We start from the raw sequence: 19,346 nt of genomic DNA, 5'->3' as shown, positions 1-19,346 counted from the left end.
CATGGATTATATGTGAGGATCTCAAACAAACAAACAAGTGACATGGCAGGACCGAGAACACAGAACTCTGACGTCCTGATCTCAAACACTCAGGTCACATGTGAAGGTCTGACATAAATGGATGTGAGGACCGAAACACTGACATGTTCTGAACTAAAATATACAGATCACCTGTGTGTATATACACAGCTAACATGCCCAAGTCTTCAACATACGGGTCACATGTGAGCATCTCAAACAGGTGACATGCGAGGACCGACAACACAGAGCATGCATGTTCTGATCTCAAATACACAGATCTCGTGTGAGGCTCTCAAACATACAGGTAACATCTGGGGCTCGACAACAGAAAATTCGCATGTTTTGATATCAAACATGCAGGTCACATGTGAAGACAGAAAACACAGAACTTGCATGATCTAATCTCAAACATACAGGCCACATATGTGCATCTTATACACCCAGCTAACATGCCCATATTTTAAACACGGTTCACATGTGAGGATCTTAAACAGGTAACACGTGAGGTCCGGGACCACAGAAATTCGGATGTCCTGATCCCAAACACACAGGTCACATATGTGCATCTCATTCACACCGGTTAACATGCCCAGATCTCAAACACAAAGGTTTCATGAGAATCTCAAACAGGTGACATAAGGACCGAGAACACAAAACATGTTTGGATCACAAATACACAGGTCTTGTGGGAGGGTCTCAAAAACACAAAGGTGACATTTGGGAATCAAAGTCGGAGAACTTGCATGCTCTGATCTCTTACATACAGACCACATATGTGTATCCTATATACACACAGCAAACATGTACAGATCTCAAATTCAAGGGTCACATGTAAGATCTCAAAAAAAATGGTGACATGAGAGGACCGAGAACACAGAACCCGGATGTCCTAATCTTGGACACACAGATCACATGTGAGGGTCTGACACAAACGGATGACATATGAAGAACAAAAACATTTAAATCACGTGTTCTGAACTCAAATGCACAGGCCATGTAGGGGCATCTCATACATACAGCTAACTTCCCCAGATCTCAAACATGCATGTCAAATGTGTGGGTCTCAGACAAACAGGTGACATGCGTGGCACAAAAACACAGGACTCGCATTTCCTGAACTCAAGCACACGGGAACTCGTGAGGATCTCAAACAAACATGGGAGGGTCTCAAACAAACCAGCAGCATGTAAGGATTGAAGACACAGAACTAACATTTTCTGATCTCAAACCGACATATGGCATGCAAGGGTTGTTCTGAAAAGACACTGGACACAAGTTAGATTCTCAAACAAACCAGTGATGAGGTGATCTAGACGCAAAGATCTAAAATACAGTCTGCACACACGCATCTCCGCCACTGGATCACAGAGACATGCTACTTAGGGAACCCACCTCCACTCACATGGTTTCCAGTCTTGTACTTTTGTGTCGTAGCTGAATGCAGTCTGGGTATTGTAGTCTTGTTTTGTTCCCAATGAATTAATTAGACTAAAACACCCAAATTCACTGAATTGTAGGTGAAAAGTTCAGAACTAGAGACTGCATCCTTAATGACCTGGAGTGATGTTGGTCACCCCAACGCTATATGCTCAGATTTCAATCATGTCACATGTTTGAATGCATCGATCATACCTCAATCACAGACGGCACGCGTTAAGCTCTCAAATACACAACACTAGTCGATATTTCACGTGCTTCATCTGTTTGAAACTCAAACAGGCAGCAACATAAATGAGACTAGATTCCCCACACGGCAGAGAAAGATGTATGGATATAGTCACCCCAAACACATGAGGACAGATTCACTTGGTCAAACACACGTACACAAGCTCAAAAGACAAACCGGAGTAACAAAGTATATAACACACAGAGACTTGGTAAGACGAAAGCTATACATTCAATCGTATGCACTGACAAAAAATGTACAGACGTGCAACTATAAACAAAAAGAGTTGAAGTACAAATACGGACAAAGGAATGCATGGGAAGACTGCACAAGATGTGAACACAACAGCAGAGAAACAAAAACAAAATGGGGATTCAAAATAACTGATGAGACTGCAATTATGGACACACCTGGGCAAGACAGTACACACACAAAGGCTAAAAGAGATGAGAATACAGACGCCCACACGCACAGCAGTAAACATACTGTGGAAATGACAGGCTGAAAGACACTTGCACTCATGTGATACGACGAATCCTAATACTTTCATGAACACGTCGTCACTTTATATAATTTGACAGCAATGCGGAAACACCTGTACAGGAGTAGACACCCGGAGGCTGGAGACATTGCACACAAGTAACACGCGCGCACGCTATCTTAAGCGAATGAATACGCGCTTTCGAGTTGGACCGGGACAGATGCTCGTACGACTGGTTGGTTAAAATCTGGAGGTATAACTTGAGAGACAGACACACCCACCGGTGCACAGGAGGTCGACACGGCGCTCTCTGCCTGTGCAGTGTGGTAGGCGAGCCCCTCCCGCTGCAGCTAACGTGTTGGTATTAAGAATGCAGAGGTTTTCACAGATGGAAGGGGGTAGAAGATGTGCGATTTTACAACTCTCATTTAAAAAGTGTTGCATTTTCAATCTAATTAAATAATGCCAAAAAAGGATTGGCACAAATATAGTCGTGGTACCAGGCAGCGGGCTGGGTGATTGGGGGCAGGGGAGGGGGCATGTGCTCCGGCACAATGAAGGCAGAAAGAAGGAAAGGCACCGAAATAGAACTGAGGGCGGGCAGGGAATACAAGAAAAACTGACAAAAAAGGTATAGATGGAAATCGCGTGCCCTCAGTCTCACCCTTGAACATTTTTTGTCCTACGTAAACTGTTCTGAACTTCAGAAGCAATAACAACTTTTATATGATTATGTTAACACTAAACCAGGAATTGTGGCAATCCCTGCTTTATCTTTCATGTTGGGGGTTAACGCATATCCATAACCACACTTAAAACATTACTTTTTGGACAAGTGTATCCACTGTTTTCTTTTTCTAACACAGAAGGACATTTAGAAATTTATAGTGCTTACTCATTTTCAAAGCTAGCTTCTGTTGCATTTTATCTAAATTACCAAGTTATATTTCTTTCTTAAAAGCTGAAATGTTTACAGGCTATCTGGCTTTGAAAAATGCTCATCATTGGAAATTTTTGTGTCCTGGGAATTGCCCCTTATTATCGAAAGGTTAATTTGTCCTCCCTCCTCACCCACCTTAGGGGTGACATATGTATTAACAAGCATTTGAAATGCAATGGGTCTCGCATTTGATCGACTTAGAGCTATTAGCACTATAAAGTCCTAACCAGACTTTTCTTGCCACATAAATTGAAAATGAAAAGTAATACAGTTGTACATAAGCGAGCCGATTTAAAGTGCTATGCCACGAGTGTGAAGGAGCACACAAAAGGAAACAGAAGTTCGCTCGCAGTAAAAAATATCAACAGTTATGCAATTTTCCATGTAGTAAGGTCATTGTCAAGCAGAGTGCTAGACTACTGCCCAGCGAGATTGCTCTGCATAGGAAAAAAAAAAAAAAAGTACTCCAGAAGCCATGCGGAAAACATGGAGCCTTGTATGTTTTCCGTAGTTGGCCGGTGTGCTCGAGGAGAGCTAAACACCGGAAAAGGCATGACGTATGCATGCCTTTCACAAATGAAATGAAGTGATTTTTAAAAGGAAGCCCACGAACCAATGAAAATGATTGGCATGCGATGGGTGTGGTTAAAAGCCCACAGAGATTACATCAGGCTACAGCACTTGCGTGCACGACTCTAAAAAGGATGGTTTGGGTCTGGCAAGAGGGTTAACTTGTGCAATAACTAGGTACACTGTTCCATAAAGAACTACTTCTCCTATACTAATGTGAAAAAAATAAGTGCTGGATGGTCACTTACTTAATGAAGACTGCCCGTCATAGTCAGTTGGTCAGCCAGTCGCCCTGCACATTGCAGAGTATGGACTTCATAGGAATGCGCAGGCCCCAAAACAAGGAAGTAATAAATCGGTAATCCCTGGTCCGTGGTCAAGACCTACCCTGGGCCGCGCTCCTGAAAGCCTTTCACATTAGTATAGGAGAAGTAGTAGCAACGGTCCTGAAGAAGCATCACGGGATCACTATGACCACTTAGACGCGAAACATGTTGACCATTTTTTTTTAGGATTTAGGGCACTACCTTTTTTCCTTATGTGGAGTGCAGTGGAACATTATTCCCATCAGCACTCCCCTTTCTTCCTTTTTTAATCTTGGCCTGAACCTATCTCTGATTTATGAAATGTGATGCTTATGTTTCCGAGCCAATTTTAATAAAAAAATTCCCCCTCTCTCCTATGTATTTCAACAGTCAGTATTCATCCTAGGTCGAACCAAATTTGGTAGATGATCTCCGTTAAGCACCACCACCGTAATAGGGGTGGCCCGTCAGGCATTGCAACTCCGGTCTGACAAGGAGATTGCCCAGTGATGAAGCTTGACTCCCTATTGGGTGTGTGAGGGCTCTCCTTAACTACTGACTATCTCTAGCTCTGTGTGTATTGATTCTCTTTCTTTATGGAACAGTGTACCCAGTTACTGTACTCATTAGATTTGGGAGATTGTACACTGGACCAACAACCTCCCAGTCCCCTTCTTTTTTGTGATAAGAGGGTTAACTTGCCAGGTCAACCTGACAGGAAGACTGCACACACAGGCTGTGTAATGGCAGGCCTGAGCCATATATGAAGGGCTACTGAAGTGGGTGGCACAATCAGTGCTGCAGGTACACCAGTAGCATTTAATTTACACGCCTTGGGCACTTGTAGTACAATTTACTAGGGACGTATAAGTAAATTAAATAGGCCGATTGTGGATAAGCCAATGTTATCATGTTTTAGGGAAAAAGCACATGCACTTTAGCACTCTTCAACAGTGGTGAAGAGATCAGAGTTCTAAAGCCAGCAAAATCAAAGTCAGAAAAACAGCAGGTCAGAAGGCAAAAAGTTAGAGGAAGCCACACCAAAGACACCAGGTCTAACAGTTACCTTAACAATAAAACTAGGAACTTTGCCAATCCCTATTTTATCTTACATGGTGTGGGGGTTAACATGTATCTATAACCACAATGACCACCTTATAGCATTACTTTTTGGAGAAGTGTATTTACTGTTTTCTTTTCCCAACACAGAAGGACATTTAATAGTTGAACAGCTATAAATTGATAGTGTTCAAACATTTTCAAAGCTTGTTTCTGTTGAGTTTTATATAAATCGTAATTTTGTATTCCTTTCCGAAAAGCTGAAATGTCTACTGGCCATTAGAGTTCGAAAAATCCTCATCATAGAATTTTTTCTTGTCCTGGGAACTGCCCATTATTATCAAAAGGCTCATTTGTCCTCACCTAACAGCATTAATGCCTCCTCTAGGTTGGGGAATACATAACATTCTGATTAACACAGGAATGAAAACCTTTGTGATATAAATAATAATTACTCCCCTCTCTGTCCGATTTCCAACAGTCGATAAGCAAATCCCATGGCAAAAATCCTTTCACCATGCCAAGAATGCATCAGAGCTAGGAAAGTACTTTTATCACAAAGACTGAACCCTTTCAACATGCTTGGCACCATGAGCGATGTCTCCCTTTCATTTTTGGCACCCAAGTAGATAAATACGGAATTGGTTCATGAGTGGTGGGATCTATGAGCTGGCATCGTAGGGAAAGCATATGTGGCCAACACCTAGAAAACAGCTTCTGTCAGGAAGAATCTCTGAAGCCATTGAGTGGATGGGAACTAAAAAGCAATATCTGCATGGCTGTGAACAAACGTTCTTACATTTTAGGTGATGCTGTAATACAATAAAAGAGGGTAGGCACACTAGGTACCACTGGCCATTGAAAGACCCGATAGCTAGTTTTGATTAAAAAGTGCTGCTCAACACACAGAAGATCCGCCATTCAGCACTCCACCAATGAATCACATCACATACTCCATTTGCACATTTCTCTGACACGATGAATACAAGGAACTATAGATATGGAGACTGAGAGACAATTATTGGGAGAGAGCCAGTAAGAAACACTAAACTGCAACAATAGTTGTACAGCTTGAGACACTTCTAGATTCACAAGGTGTGCATTATACCACCATCTAGTAGTTGAGCCCCTTCTCTAAGTTTTAACCCTGGACAGAGTAATAATGACTTGCTCTGATAATGACTAGAAGCCCAAAATGTCCAACTATTACTACTGTTTTGGATTCTTCCTTACATACATAAAGGTACAAATGTTAATAGAATAAGAACCTGCTTTTAAGAGTCTGGGTTGTGAGAGGGCACCCTCACTCAGAAAGGGTTAATAGGTGATGCAAGTAAGGGTGTTGGGGGGGTTGCCTCACCCCCCAAAATAACCATGCTGTTGTTCATAAGGTGAACAAGCAATAAAGATGCCTTTAAGTTTTGTTTTATTGTATCACATGTGTTGTACGTTCAAAGACACAGGTCAAATGTGAGGTAGTGGCTTCTGACAAATTGCTGCTATTCTTTTATCTTGGAAATTGGTGTTCACTTTCCTTTCTTTGACAGCAACATGAGAAGATTGTGAAATGTGAATTATGTGCCCTTTTTGCTAGGATATAGGGAATGTGAAAGGAAAGGCTGAGGGTTGTCATTTTTTCTAACACACAATATAATTTAAATAAATGTAAATGATCTGTAGAAAGATTTGAGAATATATACCAGCAGTTAGGAAAGCCCAAATGAAGCACATTTTTAGTAATTTTGAAGTGTGATGAAACAAAGATTTTAATAGGATTAAAACAAATCAAGGCACTTGTGTGATGTGCAAATGATAAACATTCACTGAAGTCCAATTTCCACACATTATCGTTTGTGCGCAATATAGTTTTATCATTAAAACTGCATATCCGTGCAAATTTAGTGGCCATTTCATTGGAAAATGTGGTGTCTAAATGACAGTGCTTTTCCACACCATGCGTTAGAAATAGATTTACGGCTGTGTGCTCCAAAATGTACCTTCAGCTACCTACCACACCAACATTCACTCGTCTGCTGAAGGGGCAGGGCTTATTAGCTACACTTGAGCTTTGTGCGATTCTTGGATGTATCACAGTCCTCATGACAGCAGTGATGTAACATTGACATCAGCACCCGCATTCTAAAAACTGTTCCAGAACCACTGAAAAGCGTACATTTTGGGTGTCTATCACACAACACAGCGCAGCCTATATGTTCAACAAAGTCAAACCCAACATGAAGCACCTTCAGAGGGCTTGCATGATTTTTACGCTAAATGAAGTGTAAACACCTGGAAAATATAACAAAAGTACACGGGAAGGAGGCAGAAGGTTTCTAAGCAGAGGCCCTTCAGTCCTAGACGTGTCATGCATTTACCCTACCAAATTGTGCTGAGTCGGAGCTACTTTTCTTTCATGCTAATGTAGTTTTTGCTAACGTTTATGTAATAAGACTTTTGAAGGCAACGTTTAGGTTCCCTTGAGACAAGACGACTGCTGACTTGGTTCCTGGGTTGTGAAATGACTGACCTCCATTGGGCTCTGCTGCCTGAAGTCTCTGTTTAAACATTTTTGGGTGGCTGAGAACAATCAGGTGAAAGAAGTGGAGAAGACAGCAGAACTAAATAAGCAATCTCAAACGCCCAGCACAGATGTAACCCTCTCTCGCGGAGCCAGTTCTAAAGGGCTATGGCTGCTTGATACATAGGTAGGTGAGTGAAGGCTACTAGTGGGCACTATACCCAAGCCTGAGCGGCCCGCTTTTTCACCAGGAAATTCCCAAGTGGGCTGGACTGGGGGGGGGGGTGGGGGGGGTCGGGGGGGGGGGGGGGAAGGGGGGCGGGTTCGTGAGAGGAAAGAGAGAGAGACATGAAACGTGGAAAGGAGCAGGGCTTCTTTTTACATTTTTTGCCATGGTTGTTTTTGGTTCCCAGTCCAGCCCTAATTATATCATTGTGGGGTAGAGGCTCTGAGTTGATGCTTTTTAACTCCAAAGAAATGTGAGCCTGAAAGTCTACAAAGGCCTACAGGCAGTGAAAAAACTCAGTTACACGAGTTAAGGGGAACGACGGGAGCAGTATAAAGTAGGCACCATCTACCTCAGAAAGTGTGACCCACCCGGACTCACCGTCCTCTCCCCTGTGACAGCAGCGCATCAGACTTTACAGAAATGCAACCACAAACTCTAAGCGCACAGTAAGTGGTGTTGCGTAGCCTTTCTTTGAAAGCACATTAGGGCAACTGCAGCTAGTTAAGACTGAGCTCCAGTAAAACGCCTAATTGCAGAGGTTACGTTTCTAAAAGGTCTCAAGCTCCCACTTAAAACTGTGCCTAGGTCTGCTCACATTTTGACCTTCTTTGTGGTTCTGCTTGTGATGAAAAGACCCAAAACAGAATGGTTGTTATATTACTGATCTTTTCCTCGCTCTTGTTTACATTAATAGGCCTCCATACTCTAACCAAAATGGCTGATCCTATGTATAATTTCATGTATAATTTCAGAAACAGTTAAACTAAATTTGAAATATTTTTCCATGGGCCACTTTATCTACTTTTTGGAATCAAAATTCATAATGCTACGAGTCCTTATGCCTAAACTCATCTTTTTTGTGCATTTATGCTTTCCACAACAAATCTTATGCTTGGAAGGTGAACCAGAGCTAGTACTGATATGCCAACGAGTTCTTCAAAGAAACCTTCTGATTTGCCCCTACATGAAAACGACTAGATTTGGGCATTTGTGAGGCTTTGCTTAGGTGTATTAAACCTTTAAGTATTCTCGAATTCCTTCCCTGGCAGGAATTCCTCTCAAAGGAAGGTAAAGAAGAAGAAAAGAAGAAAGAGGATACAAGTGGAGAATGAGATGCGGGGTAAGGAAGAAAGCAGAGATGCAAGGAAGAAAAAAAACAAAAATATATATTTTTTAAATGGACTATCTTGGGTGTACCTGAGTTCGCAGTGTATTAGGGTCCAGCACAGAAACTCTGTTCCCGCAGCTCGCCCACACATAGTCTTCCAGAGCCAGGAGACACCTCACAGGCCAGGGCCCAATCTTCACGCATGAGGACGACTCATGGACCCAGAGGTCTTCTGGAAGGAGAAAGAGTACAGTCAAAACAAATAAAAAACAATCCATTGAACTGCAATACGTGACCAGCAGCACACATACTTATTCCAGCAATATGGTCCTGTGGATCTCACTAATAATCTTAAATCATCGCTGCCATAACAACAACGTGGCAAATACAGGGATATGCAACTGCACATTAATCCAGAACTGTGGCCCTTCCTATTCCAGCATGAGGCCCAAACGCAGCTCTGCCTAGACATCCAAAACCTCAACAGCTGCATCCTATGCTATTCTATTATTGAGGCTGATGCAGAGCTCTGTCAATGCACCTCAGTCCTGATATCCTATTTTCGAAGCTACATTTTCTTAGAAGCTCCGACTGACTTGTTGATACTTGGGGTATGGTTCTGACGCACCTGTAAGAATAGTATAACATATTTAGCACATGAACTCTGATCACTCAAAGCAGCAATACCAGCATGGTTCCCGAAACAAGTAAAAATTAAGGACTTACATTTATTAGCACACCTCTATAATTAATCTGAAATCCTACACACATGTATGTACACTGACTCGAGGACGGCCGTGAGGAAAGAAAATTACGGCCTTGCACGTGTGAAATACTACTTGACAGCCTAAAATCTCAGAGATCTCAGCCTTATTCGAAACACTGATTATCTTGGTGTCCGTTTAGTAATTTCCCTTAAATACAGTCTACCTTAATTCCCAACCTGATTTCAAGGGATAGGCTGGTGATTGTCTTTGAATCCTAGTTCACAGGGGATCGCATACTTGTATTTTTTACTGGATCAACTGAAATTCCTACAGTGATCGTGCGGCTAGAGATATTTATTTGAAGCCTAAAGGAACCGGGTACAGCCCCTGCAATATGGTGGGGCAGGGGTGGGCCGAGCTCCAACGGGCCCTTCAGACCAGCAACTGGCTTGAGTGAATCCGGAGGATGTGGGGGGCCCTCCGTGTTCTATGCAGGAAGGACCCCCGCCAGTTTTGTTATGCCACTGTGAAACCCCCCACAAATCCCCCAGCTCTCAGGTTGGTACTCTTCTTATTTGTCGTGTGGCTTTCTCCATCTGTATATCTCATATCCTGGGCTGCTCTACTGTAGATGCTTTCTCTCAGCTCCCTCCAGCAATAGAAGATTCCTACAGCCTCATCGCATGGCTTTGACTTACTTACTCTGCTGTGTGCCTGCCAGCACTGGCCTTTAATCAGTGGCAGACTTCTAGGAACATTCTGGAAATCGACCTTTTAGCACGGACTACCAGGAAAAGTCACAATGGATCAAACCTCCTGTCTGCATTGGTCCAGACTCTTTTCGTGAAAAACAGTGCTTGACCCATCAATCATAACCTCTCTCAGCATTCATGGAGTAGAGAGATTTTAGGATGTGGCATAAAGCTCACTCTTGAGTAGATGTGAGGAAAATCAGTGTGGGCCATAACATGAATAGTTTCACCCAGCTATTTATGGGAGTGGGTTGAGAAGATAGACAAGTTGGGATGGGGGTGAGATGAGAGAGGAAAAGGAACAGAACAGGAAGTGAACAATGTCACGTGGTACCCCTTGTGATATTACACACAGACATAGGACTATTTGATATTTCTGACGTCACTAAGACAGAAATGGAGTTGGTGTTACTAGATGCTGAAAAAACATTTGGCCAGGTATCATGGGGCTATTTGTGGCCAGTCCTTTAGAGGCAGGGTTTTGAACCTAGTTTCATCCAGCCCATTAAGGCACTAAATTAAACCTCTAGTGCAGCACTTCGCAATATGGGAAATGAGTCTGAAAGAATCCTGATAATGAGAGCTACGAGGCAGGGCTGTCCATGCTTTCCATTATTATTTACTCTCTATATCGACTCTTTTATTAGTCTCTTGGAAAGGAACTCCCAGTGGAGGTGAATCAGTTAAAAAATAAGGTCCTGGCCCACACAGATGATATATCGGTTATTACTATTGACCCTTCAACAGATTTAAGGTGAGATAGAGAAAGAAGCAGAGTCTTTTGGGGCGTACTCCAGTTATAAGCGCAATGTAGCAAAAACACAGATTATTTGCACAAAAAGAACTACCTTCGAGGATTCTCGACGAGTGGAGGAAGCTATGTATTTGGGGGTGCATATTTCATCAGATATAGATCACCTTGGTTTGTCTGAATTTAGCTCCTCTCCTAGGCCAGGTAGGACAGGAACTTAGGCGAATCAACTATCTGCACCTCTTGATTGTAGGGAGGTGTAATGTGCTGAAAATAACAATTTTAGCTAAGCTGCTATTTTTATTCTGTTATTCCCCTGGAATTTATTAAGTTTTGGCTAGCTAAATTTGAAAGTGTTTGCTACAGCTTCCTCTGGGAATTTAAGAAACCCTAAATGTATGGTACTAACTAAGGACCTTGCAGGGTAGGCTGTCCCAAATTTTACACTGTATTATTTGTCTTGTATGCTTCATAATCTGTGTATATTGGTTACGGGTAGAACTGGGAACTTAAGCCCGGCAGAATCTCCATCGATCTATGAGTTAATACTGGACATGGAGGCAAAGGGCTGGCTTTTGAGAAATAGCGAGCCCAACTATTACAAGAAAACAAAGTTTAAGGTTTTACATGGGGCATGCAAGGTTTGACGACAAGTCAAAACAGCAGTTCAGCTCCAAAAATGCAATTATTTATGGGGGGTTCGAGCTTTACTAGAGCTGTTTCATGATGCAGAAGGGAGATGGTGGGCACGGAAGGTGATCATGGTGCTGGAGGATTTTTTTGAGGAGGGGTAAATGCTCTCTTTCAGTGATCTCGAAGAAAAGTATGACCTGATGAGGGCAGATTTTTAAGTTTCTGCAGATATGGGATTTTCTTAAAGAACTGGACCAGAGTCATATCACACCTAGCTGGGTCCCTTTAGTCGATGCTGTGGATAGAAGTGCTAGAATTGGTACAATCTATTCTTTGTTACTATAAGGATAATCAGATGATGTGGAGCCTCAAATGGGAAAGGAGACTTGTGATCAAAGGGTTACTTCTCCAGGAGTCACTTGATCTCAGTTTTAAAGCATTGATCACAGCAGGGCTAAAGAGCCAGCATTACAAAACTATATTCGATTGTTATTGTACCCTGTTTTAGAAATGGGGACTTTGGTTGGCAGTCAGGTTGCTCCCTGGCCAAGCAAGGAACCTCACTATAGTCAGGGTAAAGGAGAATCACACTCAGTTAACCCCAGCTCACCCCCTTGGTAGCTTTGCACGAGCAGGCAGGCTTAACTCAAAGACAACGTGTTATGTGTTTGTACCAACACACGCAGTAATACAGTGAACCACTACAAAACACAGGTTTAGAAAAATAGTAAATATTTTATCTAAAAAAACAAGACCAAATACGATAAAAGTCCACAATACACCATTAAAAATATGATCTCAGCACTTAAAAACACAATAATATGCCTTCAGGCACAAATGCTGCAATTTGGAATTAGGCGGCGTTGTAATGGAGTTGTTTCTCACATTGCGACGCCACTGGCGCCGTTTATGGAGTCGTATAGACCGCAAGGTACAGTACGTTTGCAAACAAGTACAAAGCAGGCCGGGGCACAGAGTCGGGGAGTGAGGCGTTGCTAGATCCGATGCAGCGTTGGTTCTGAAATACCGGCAGAGGAGTTGCGCAGCGCCATCGGGTCCTTAGTGCAGAGCGGTGGAGGTGAGACGGCATTGGTTGTGAGATGTCAGTCCCTTGGCGACGCAAAGCCTGCGGAGTCATTGGGGTTGTCACGCTTCTGCGAGGTCCACGGCTTTGGGGCAAATGACGTCATGGTTTTCATGCAGCGCCGTCCTTAGCAAAGTTGCATGGTGTCGTTAGACAGGTTTTCTCCAGAAATTCACTTCTAGGGGCCCAGGAACTGAAATGGCACCCTCTGGCAAGCTAGAGTCCACAGCATGCAGACTCTGAACTGGATGGTGAATCCTTTGCTGTCCCTGAGGCTTCAAAACAGGAGGCAAGCTCTACTCCAAGCCCTTGGAGATACTTCTCAAGCAGGAATGCACAACAAAGTCCAGTCTCTGTCCTCCTGCAGAGGCAGAAGCAGCAACTGTAGGATAGCCCAACACAGCACAGTCACGGGACAGGGTAGCGCTCCTCATCTCTTCAGCTATTCTCCAAGCAGAGGTTCCTCTTGAATCCTTGAAGTAATCTAAAGTCTTGGGTTTTGGGTCCAATACGTATACCACTTTCTGCCTTTGAGTTGCTCAACTTCAGAGAAAAGTCTCTGTTGTTCACAAGATCCTGCCTGACCCCGCAAAAAGGGCCAGGTTCAACACCCCGGTTAAAATGTATAAATGAGGTTAATGATCTGATAGCAGATGTCAGAGTAGATCAAGCTGACATTTTTCTCATATACTTTGCCTGTTCACCTCTGGCCCCTTTAAAAAAAAAAAAAAAAAAAGATATTGGTTCTTTTATTAACATGGTCACAGGGGAACGGGTGCAAATTACTTATGTGATGATGCTACTAGGGATAGAAAAGGTTTCACCTAGCACCAACATCTCATATAGAGAATCATATTTATTGCAATGTCAGCTGCACACATGTGTATAGCTTCGGATAGGTTAAATGTAGGCCCCCTATGCTTACAGAATGGAGGTCCAGACTGCTATCAATTTATATACTGGAGATTAATTTGAATTAATGCAAAAGGAGGAAGGTCTGGAGACCAGGGGGGTGTTGAATATGGTCTCCTATCACTAGATGGATGGAGAGCCTGAAATAGGCATTCTCTTTGATAACTGCTACAAAGGTTTTTACCTTTTATCCATCCATTGGAAACTTTTGGTTCTAAGATCTGTAATCTGTCATCTCTACATCTTCGGAGTGCTGGTGTCTGTAATATCTCTGTCCCTTCTTGGTTTAGTCAGCACTTAGACACATTTGGTCTTAACTAAGCAATGATATTTTCCTTTTTCAACCATGGTTTCTACTTTTAGAGTATGCTATCCATTTTGTGAAGAGTTGGTGGTAATGTATTGATGGCTCGGTGGGGATGGTCACGGTGTAAGGGGGTTAAGGAGGGTTTAGGAATTGGGCATGATCTATTATTCTGCTCCATTTCCCAGGCAAATATTAGCAATTATTAGAGGCTGATATCTGCCCTTTTGTCTTTTGCTATTTGCACTGCTGTGTTATTGTATATTATGCACTTTTTGAGGGGTTTTTGCCGTACTGAGTTTTTATGGATGTACTGCCTGTCTGCTAATCATTATCTATATATTGTATTTGGTCTCTGCCCCATTACTCCCTGTTTTTTAATGCATGTAAAAAGATTAAAAAAGAACGGGAATAAAACACTCTCATCATAACAAAGATTCTGACCCCATCCCTTGGCTGTCTCACTTCTCTTCACTGGGTGTGGGTGACTTAAATCCCCATGGTGCCTCTCAGTTTTTCCTTTGCTGTATCCCACTGTTTGCCACTTGGCAGTGTTATGGGAGGCAACATATGCCTACACACTAAGAGCTAGAATTGTTCATTTGTAGTATAGAGTGTTTGCTGTACGGCTAAAATGTTAGTGTTTTTCAAAGGAGAAATTCAACATAGCTTATTCGCTGTTGAAAGCTCATTGCCTTCAACAGACTACAGCAGTAAGGATCCTCTTCTGTTCTGCTAGAAGAATCATGATCTTCAACAAGCAGCGGGCAGGAGTTCTCAGCTATGAAACCACAGCAGCAGCACCCAACAGTGTTCAGTCAGAACCAATCCACGTAGCCTAAAAAAGCTATCCACAGCCTTGAACGTAAAAGGCATATTCCTTCTTGTCAAGTGCAGTCCACTCATCAGAAGATTCCCATCAATTGTGTCACTCTTTGTTAGCCAATGAGAACCGTCCCCTGACAATACCCAGTTCTCCATATCAGTATTTCTGAGTAAGCAACTAATACTGACGTACACCACCTGCTGCTAACCAGGTAGAGGGATGAAAACTCAGCTCTATTAAGCCACTATGATTCCAAGCTACAAGAGATCTACTGATAGTATACAGAGCACTTCAGTCATCTCCAAAAATGTACATGCATCATGTCCTGCAGCTACCATGCTAGTCAGTGCTGCCCACTCTCTATCATTACACTCAGGCTTTGATCTCCAAAAGCCCTGCTTTACAAACCTGATCCACAGAGACCGCTGTCAGAGCAGAAAACCCGCCCTCCTGCATCCATGCTAACCCACCAATGAGGTATGCACACGCACAGATATAACTCTGAAAATGGAACTCTGGCCTTGCCTGTAGCATACCGCTGATTTGAGTCATGGGTGGCATACAGCATCCATGCTAACCCACCAATGAGGTATACACACGCATAGATATAACTCTGAACATGGAACTCTGGCCTTGCCTGTAGCATACCGCTGATTTGAGTCATGGGTGGCATACAGCATCCATGCTAACCCACCAATGAGGTATACACACGCATAGATATAACTCTGAACATGGAACTCTGGCCTTGCCTGTAGCATACCGCTGATTTGAGTCATGGGTGGCATACAGCTCTTAATGTTCACCTTATTCCTACACTACCACCCCTTCCCATTTCAGTACACAGTCCAAGGATTGTCTGCTAAATCAATTCCACAAACTTGGGCATCCCCCGAATGGTCATCAGTGGAAGAAGGAAGGTGCAGGCTCAGCCGTAGCCTTGAACATGGAGGCTCTTGCACCACTCAAGGCCACTACCATGGCAGAAGCACTTGGGGTGGGCCAAATCTCGCAGGGGCAGGATAACTGGCTTGAACTGCAACAGTCTTTCTGCCCCCATCACTCTGATCCACAAAAAGCTCAGACGATAACTCTAAGTCCAAACTGACCAGACCCCTGTCACTCCAGTACTGTGGGCAAATATATAGCTGTGCAGTGCTACAGTATCTGTCTTTCGTCAGCATTAAGGATCAAAGGCAGCATTCCCAACTTACCTCACTCCGACCTGCTGCTTGCCTAGCTACGGTGAAACAGCTTATGGCTCTATGGTGCAGAAATAATAACTTCATTGCCTTCTGATTTTGACAAATATGCAGAGGGCCTCGTACAGAATTACAGGGTGTCGGTGGAGCTTTGGCGACTCAGCAGAGAGAGGCTGAGTGAATGTGACTTTAACAGCTTTTAAATTGAGAGCCAACATGAATAATTCCGTGCGTGCACCCAACGTCAGCGGAGTTCACAGTTACTTTAAACAAATTTTTCTCAAATAACACCACATACAAGCAAAAAAGCAGTGGGGAGAGCTGGGGAATAATCTTGTCCAATGAAGGTCTCAACCCTTTTTGTGAGACTTAAACTGTTCCGATTGTATTTAGCGCTAGCAAAACAAAGACACAGCCCTGAAAACAAAATATCCTAGTTATAAGCTGTGCGGGTGCAGCAAGCAGCCGCATTGTAAGTTTACTTGTCGTGAAAAAGATGCACAAGGGACTCAGTAGTGCAAGCTTCCCTTCTCCACGCGCCGATGATTTAGCCAACAGCAAGGCAAGCTCACCTCACGCATTACGAGTGAGGAAGGCACGAGTGGCGCTCTCTTCACCAAGAAAGGGGATGTCGCAGCCAGTAGCACTACGTGTCGCTCACACCAGATAGCAAGTACAGCGCAGGCAGCAGTGAAAGTTTCATTCACCCAACAACAGGTACAGTTTGGATCGCACCAGCATAGCTTTCATCATACACAACATGTGCACGACTTGAGCTGCTTCATTAGAGGCTTCAATACAATGAATGGGTATAATATTCTAAGCACATTTGTGGGATTACAACAAGCTCAGCAGGAACAGAGGCACTGAAAGAAACACTAAAGGGCAGTGCAAGACACACACACACTCCCCCACCCCTCGGTAGAGCAGTGTGAGCTCCATTCAAGCATTCATCAGGTAGGATAACACGAATATACACAGAGTTTAAGTTTATTTTCACAAAGAGAACACACACAATAGGTGGAGCCTGGGGTGCAGTAGTGCAAACTTGCATCCCACTTGCACAAGACGTATAATCTATTAAACTACAATGCAAGCTTCCTTCGCACACTGCAGGCATACACACAGGCAACAGCAATGGATGCTTCCCTCATACACACAGCAGAGGCACAGCAGGAGTAGCAGCAGTCCGAGCAGCTTGCAGACACAGGAATAATTCCTTCAGCACTAGATGTTCCACACGTCTGACAACGCTGGCAAATGAGAGAGTGCAGTCAGGACATGCCTTCAGTCATTGGTCTCTTGCTGCAAGGGAAAGGTTAGTCCTGATGAAAGTTTCTTGCTGGTCCCATAAGGACTGCACCAGAGTAGGGAGCCGTGTGCAAGTCAAAGACAGAGAGTAAACAGTGTCACATCGCTGCCTCACCTTGGTCGCTTGTGTATACAGCTACTGTTCCATCCTGCAGGCCTGCACACAGGTGTTGAGGGGTGTGCACCAGGCACAAAACTGGTTGCAACCCAGGACTTTTAAACGTTAAGAGACACTGAGTCCCTGTGTCCACATTCCCATATACCACAATACTGTAGAAAGAGGGAAGAAACAAGAACACAAGTTAGCAAATTCCATGACCCCATGTTTCGGTTCAGTATGAGACAAAGAGAGAATTAATGCAGAAAATGTTGAGGGTCATAAGGAGTGTTCCTCTGGCATGTACACTTTGTGCTGAGGCCGGCCCAGAGCTCTACAACTTACGCCCAGAGAGAAGGAAGAATTGAAAGCACAGGCACAGTGCACGGTGACTGAGAGACCCCACTCTGGGATACAAAGATAGTGTGTTCAGGGAGACCGACTTTGGGATATAAACAGTATGTACAGAGTGGGTGACAGGGGAGTATACCTCTTTGGGTTTGAGAACTCCATAATTATTGGTAAAATAACATCAAATAAAACATCACATGTGCAATGTGTGCCGGAAGAGACACAGCCATACCAAATGTATACTACTTAGAGTTTGATGGACAGGATACTCCAGCACACACGTGGCTAATATTCCGTATTAAATGTGCCTTACAGCCTGTGCACGTGTAATATGGCCCACGAGATATCTGCCACGTTTTGACAGCGTATCCCATTCACCAAACTGCAAAAGTGGTCATACATATTCAGAAGTGACAGTCCTTTGGTAAATAACCTCCTGTGCAGAGAGAAAGAGCATCTTGGACATTGCATGATGAGGGGAGACTGAGTTCTCAGGCACAGACATGTGAACTCTGTGCTGGATCAAGCAGACTGTACAACCACTATCCTTTCCGTTGCCACTTATGTACAAACCTTCCATCCTGAAGACCCAGGCAGATTACAGGGCGCACTGTAGAAGACGGCTCACTCTCAGGTGGAAGCTCTTCTTCATCCTCTAATCTGACCCGCTCCGGGATATATTCCATGCACAACACCCTGGATGCCAGTGGGAAGGATTTCACTGCCCGGGGAGTCGAGTGATTGAAGGAAAAGATCTGCACCTGCCCAGATCCAGCCTCCTGGCCTCCGCCAACCTGCAGTCAAAAATGAAACAAAATAAGCTATTGCGATCTGAGCTGAGCCGTACACTAACAAATGCTGACATACATACAAGCCGAAGATAGCAAGTGGATCAAGCCCTGGGGGGGCGCATCAGCAATGGCTTTCTAAGATGCAATGCTAAATTAAATATGTTTCATTCACTTGAAGCTTAAGGAAAATAACTTGATTAATGCAGAAGGCATACTCAGTCATGGGGTAGAGGAAAGATTTAGACTTTAGAGCAATCCCTAGAGGTAGAAGTTTTCAAAAAGAAACTCATTCCTCCAAGAGTACATGAGGTCTGTGGTAATCCAAGACGCAAAAATATGTATGAAGTGTATATGAACAATTTGTCAAAAGATTTCCTGGAATGCAAAAATGTAAAGGTGGGGGGCGAGGGGGAAACTAGAGAAAGACCACATAGAATACAAAAAGAAAATTATATGATAGTACAAAAACGTAAAGGAATAGAGAAAGTGAAATGTAGCTGGAAGATGAAAGTGAAGGTGGTGAACAGAGAAATGGTCTGAGGAAAGACTAATTGCAAGAAGCATGAAATGTCGTGTTGTAGCTCCTGCAAGATACACTATGATGATAAGGAGTTTTAGGCATTAGAGAAAAATACTAAATCACAAAATTAGAGCAATCTCTGCTTTGCTACAATATGGATGTGGTCAGGCACAGAATACTCAGTGCTTAAATGGTGAATGTGTTATTTGTT

At 43.4% G+C, this 19,346-nt stretch overlaps 1 protein-coding gene across 11 annotated transcripts in view; it reads right to left on the bottom strand.

Moving 5' to 3' along the window:
• Positions 1-19,346, bottom strand: part of ARHGEF10L (Rho guanine nucleotide exchange factor 10 like) — a 552,090-nt gene that overhangs the window by 63,259 nt on the left and 469,485 nt on the right. For 10 of the 11 annotated variants that reach the window (XM_069240675.1, XM_069240678.1, XM_069240676.1 and 7 more), the window contains 3 exons: positions 18,398-18,618; positions 17,492-17,646; positions 8,987-9,129 (listed from right to left, as the gene is read on the bottom strand). In XM_069240675.1, the coding sequence (XP_069096776.1) occupies positions 8,987-9,129; positions 17,492-17,646; positions 18,398-18,618 (519 nt within the window). The remainder of the gene's footprint in view (positions 1-8,986; positions 9,130-17,491; positions 17,647-18,397; positions 18,619-19,346) is intronic. The other variant, XM_069240680.1, reaches the window with a different exon arrangement.

Source organism: Pleurodeles waltl, chromosome 6 (genome assembly GCF_031143425.1).
Source record: "Pleurodeles waltl isolate 20211129_DDA chromosome 6, aPleWal1.hap1.20221129, whole genome shotgun sequence".
NCBI classification, from domain to species: domain Eukaryota; kingdom Metazoa; phylum Chordata; class Amphibia; order Caudata; family Salamandridae; genus Pleurodeles; species Pleurodeles waltl.
Note: the sequence above shows the minus strand (reverse complement) of the source record. Positions and strands in the feature narration are given on the sequence as shown.